At 31.1% G+C, this 5,211-nt stretch overlaps 1 protein-coding gene across 1 annotated transcript; it reads right to left on the reverse strand.

Moving 5' to 3' along the window:
- Positions 1 to 944: 944 nt before the first annotated feature.
- LOC119684979 lies at positions 945 to 2,692 on the reverse strand. The gene is made up of 2 exons (XM_038099139.1): positions 2,104 to 2,692; positions 945 to 1,743 (listed from the first exon to the last, which is right to left on the reverse strand). The coding sequence occupies exons 1-2, from the start codon at positions 2,486 to 2,488 to the stop codon at positions 1,043 to 1,045; spliced, it is 1,086 nt and encodes a 361-aa protein (XP_037955067.1). The 5' UTR covers positions 2,489 to 2,692; the 3' UTR covers positions 945 to 1,042.
- Positions 2,693 to 5,211: the final 2,519 nt, after the last annotated feature.

Below are 5,211 nucleotides of genomic sequence, written 5' to 3' on the forward strand. Positions count from 1 at the left end.
GTGGACTTGTTGTTGTTGTTGTTTTACTCTATTGTGGCTCTGGGGGGCTTATCCCTACCCCACACTAAACTTTAACTATACTGGAATCATTATCATTTATTTATTTTCTAACTGATGACGGACCGTAAATCAGCATATCTTCCTGAGGTGGACTTAATGAATGAATGAAATGAAATTTAAATTTGGGTAATGTGTTCTAGAATATAGAATCTAACCGTGCTTAATGATTAATTATCTGTCAATTCCTTTCATTCATTAATTCTATAACTTAATTTCGTTATTTTCGATATGATGAAACTCTACTTATAGCTGTTGTTACTCATTTGGTTATCGTTAGTTACTATCTTCCAGTCGCAGTTATGAATAATTTCTTGTTAAGTCCATTTGCTTAATATAGCTTTTAGTACAGCAGTAAATATTTTTTGAAAATTATTATTTCAACAAAACAAGGAATTTGTTCTTTGCTTCTTTGATGGTGATGATAATCTTTACATAACTCTATTTCATACTGCACACAATTTTACTGAAATTTTGATCGTGATCATGGCTCAAGTATGCGAAAATCAGAATTAAATTTTTTTTTTAAGTGTCAGGAACTGAAACTCGAACTTACCGTTACACTGAAAAAAAAATGGATTTAATGGAAATCCTTCTTTGCAATTATATAAAATTCTTTCATTAGATATTCACAGTTTTCTGAACATTAAATTGTCATTATCTTTATTGAAGTACTTGTATTACATCTATCATGTCAAATTGAACGCTAGTCCAGTCCAGTCCTTTTGTGGACAATGGAACAGACTCATGGAAGAAGGAATATATGGGAAGGTAAAACAAAGAAGTTTTGTTATGTATGCATAAGAAGGAGAGGTTATATATAAACTATTTGGACATATATTTTGCACTTCATGATAAATTTAAAACAATAAACACATTTAAGCACATATATTTTATTTCGTTTATTTAACGCAAAAAACACAAACAGCACATACATAAACATGTATTTATAAAACATTTTCAGTGTTACTGAATAGAATACATTTCAAAAGTCTGTATAGGGCAAATTTCCACCAACATGCAATTGCGTATTTAAAGGTGCATGACTGACTGCTGTTGGAGCTTTCTTCTGCCAACCTTGAGCCGAATTGTTGAAATTACTTCCATGCAGTATATTGGATGATGAAATATTTTGGGACGTACTTCTGCCAGATGTGTTATAATATTGATTAACTGGAGTTGCTGTTACCGGTGTGGAGTAATTTGGAGATAAGGGTGCACCCAATTTTGGAGAGATCGTACCAGATGCAACATGTCCAAATGGCTTAGGTGATATATTGCGAACAGCAGAGCTTCCAATTGTCAAATTTGACCTAGATAACCTGTTTCCTGTATAATTGTTATTAAAAGATGGTGGGCTTGTTGGACTATCAAATTTAGCCAATTTATCGTAAGGTAGAGGAGATGGGCTGAAATTTACTTGACGAATATTTTGCGGTGCAGTCATGCAATTATTTTGTACGCATGACTGTTCTTTTGGTATATTAGAAATTAAGGGACTATAAGTAGGAAGATTACAAACATTTTGTGAATGTGTAGGTTCGTTGTTACGAGAAAGCTCAGAAAACTGTGAACCAAGGAAGTTAGTTGATGGTTTCCATTCATGATTATAATTTGTCTTGATCGGTGAAGATGTTGGTGGTGGTGCATAGCTTTCTAGAGGTATATCCTTTGGCACATACAGCTCTGAAATGTTATAACGTAATTTATTTTTAATTATAAATATCTATAAAAAGGTAATATGTGTTAAGTATATAATTTAAAAGTTTTATTAATAGAATGTGAAGACATTGCTTGAAAAATATTCACTTATCCAATACTCTAACTCAGCATGCGATAATTGACAATATTAGTAATATATTTAGATGTAAAAATAATTTTTTGCATAATATTCACATGTATTTGTTAAAAAAGTTCTGCTATTAAAAAGATTAGAGTGTCTGGTTAAAAATTTTAAATGATTAAATAAATTGTTTACAAAGTGGAATGGATTGCGTATGATTTCGTAATTTATTTAAAACACAAATGGGTTTAAGATTTGCTTGCCTTCATATGAATCTGTTGGTTCTTGATATAGTTTGTCAATCTTAATTTCATTACATATTTGAAACTGATCTGTTTGAAGTGTTTCAGATGAACGCGAATGTTGAATACTTTTGCTTTTTAACATATTTTCCTTTTCCTTCTTATCACATTTAACAATATCGTTCGGTTGCACAAATCCATTGATATGGTTTTCAAAATTTAAAATTAAGTCTTTAACGATAACTTTTGGAAAATCATAAATTTCTTTCTTTATGAAGTCTTCTTTCGGATGTTGTTCTTGTGGTTCCTGGTGTTCGTGTAAGCCAATTTCAGCACGATCGGTATATTTCTCAGGTATTACCTGATTAGAATGTGAAAAGTCTGAGGACTTAAGCGACTTCAACATAGGTTCTAAGCAATGTTCATCGTTTTCAGAAACCTGGCACTGCGAATGTGATTCCTGAGTTGAATGTGATAGCGATTGCTCATGGTATTCGATTTGATTTTGATGATAAGTAGCTTAAGCAGTAAAAAGCAAGGTGAATTTAATTGCATTAATTATTTAGTTAGAGAACTGCAATCTAGGTCAATCGTAAATGGCCTCAGTTACAAAGATACAAAGTAATATTGATATTAAACCAACCCAAAAATATTGCAATATAGTTTAAAGAGTTGAATTAAGATACTTTCAATATTCTTTTTAATTAGTCAATCTAATGTATACGAAATAATAATAATGACTTGCAGTTTGCATTTGATTTTAAAATATCTCTATATATACATATGGCACAAAGAATTGAAAAGAATAGGATCTTTTTGTTAACACTACTAAAGGAAAAAAGATATGTTAACAAAACATATCTGTATCTACACTATTTGCTAAACAATATTTAAGACTCTTTTCTGTTCGAGAATTTTGGTGGATTTTTATGACATTCTGCATTAACTGGAAAGCAAAAATAAGGCGTTGTTTTACGAATGCTTGGTCACACAGGAATTGATGATTTCCCAGGTAATTTCGAAAGGGGATGTATAGCCATTTAATTATTTGGAAAGAGTTAGTTCACAAGGATATATCTGATAAAAAGGGACTTGCAAACATAAAATTTTAATACTGTCAAAAGATACCAGAGAACTACCAGCTGGTTCGTTTCTATAACTACAGTAGCTCATTGAAGAGAACTGAGCTTGATGGTAGGTTATTTGGTAGGTCATCATTCGCTGCGTTATCATCTTGATAATATGAATCTGTCTGAAGAAATATATTGTCGACTATGCTTGGACGCGGATAAACCTGTTGGTGTTTACAAACAAAAATATGTTTTAATCTTATAAGGATAATTATTTGTACGAAGTATTCCTCATTAGTGAAATATCAGGAGATTATTTTATATTCGAAATGCTAGTGTTACGAAAAGCAATTGAGGATTTATAATTGTGTAACCCGAGTTCGAGTGAAGATTGGAGATAACAGCTTCCCTTAATGCTTTAGTTATGTCTCGCTTTCGAACACCCAACTTGAATATATGAATGTCTAATGTGAATTTCGTTGAATAAACGGTAATTGTTATCTACACTACAATTATCAACTTCCTTGCGGCCTACAGGAGTAATTAAACTTTGTTGTTTATATTCAATTTTCAAACGATCATTCCTTATATACAGATGCCTAAGAAGTTAAACGTGTTGACCTTAACCACGCAATGAGGTAGTAAAATTCTTAGAACTATCTTCAACATTAGTTACAACATATTAAAGCACTAATACCTTCTTTTTAGTGTAGAAGTAATACAAACATATTGATAGTCATGGTTTTAGTACCTGAGAGTAAAGCGAAGATCGAAAATATAGTAATAGACATGCTCTTTTTTTAATAGAATCCTCATTAATTTCGACATAATATTTCAAATTTAAAGCTTAATCTCTAAGAGTAAGATGGAGGTATTTGAACTAATATTGTTGCACCTGGAACACTAAATTGTAATACAGTCACTGTAATTCTTGTATTCGTTGCCATTTAAGCTCAAGACAGTGATACGTTTGTTGAATCTCTCTCCAAGCTGTTATTCTGAGCTAAGCAAAAAAGTAAAGTACAACTGTTCAGCTAGTTAATTGAATGACTAAGATGACTCTAACAACCGAAAATGCGATTTTTTAATGAACTCATTTCATTACTACCCAATACTAGGTTTGTACTTAGTACTGTAAAGAGCAGAGCAATAAAGGGAAAGGATTTATTTAGCTAGGAAATTAGTTTATTTCTGTGGCATTTTTAAAAAAAATTATATGTTAGGCTTATATGCTTCACAGGCTCCCAACTTGTAAATGCATTTAGATGAGCTAAGTTTTCTTTATTGAAGCTTTCTTATCAATTTAAGTTGGTTTATAGCAGTCACCTGTATAAAAGTATTAAGTTCCAGACGATTTCTTCTCTATTATTGCCTATACAATTACTTTAAGATTCCTTGTAAATTTGGTTGTTGATCCTGTCACACTAACTTATAGGCAGTGGCGTAACTACATTTTTTAGGCCTGTAAGCAAATTCTAACTAAGGGGCCCCTACCAACATACTAAGGGGCCCCTCTTTTTATACTCTTTACACGAAAAAATGTAAAAAGGGTATATAAGGTTTGTCAATATTTTCGTAACGCATTAAAGGAAACTTCGGAAATACCATTAAGTATATATCAGTATACTTTTACAGTTCAAACTACTCTCTCAGCTTTTGAACTCTTCGAATAAAACTTTATACACATACTTTTCGGGAGCGCACCCTGTTCACCATTTGATTTGATTGAAATTGGACGTCTATTTCTTGTAGCTGTGATATAAACTAAACAATCGGATATAAGGTTTCTCCGTTTTTAATAAAGGTATTCAAATGGAATATGGTGTATACAGTACTGATATTTGCAAAAGACAACGTACAAAATTATTTTCAAATGGGTTTAAATTTAGATATAGCTTCCATATAAACTCTCGATCAAGACACATATTTTTCTTAGAAAAACTTTTTTATTTCATAAATAGGTTTAATATTTTATTTGAAGTACATACATATTATGTACTTTAAATTTAAAATTTACGTATCTTTTATAAAATGCAATATGAAATTATTCCAACAAAAA

Source organism: Teleopsis dalmanni, chromosome 2 (assembly GCF_002237135.1).
Source record: "Teleopsis dalmanni isolate 2A chromosome 2, ASM223713v2, whole genome shotgun sequence".
Classification (NCBI taxonomy): Eukaryota; Metazoa; Arthropoda; class Insecta; order Diptera; family Diopsidae; genus Teleopsis; species Teleopsis dalmanni.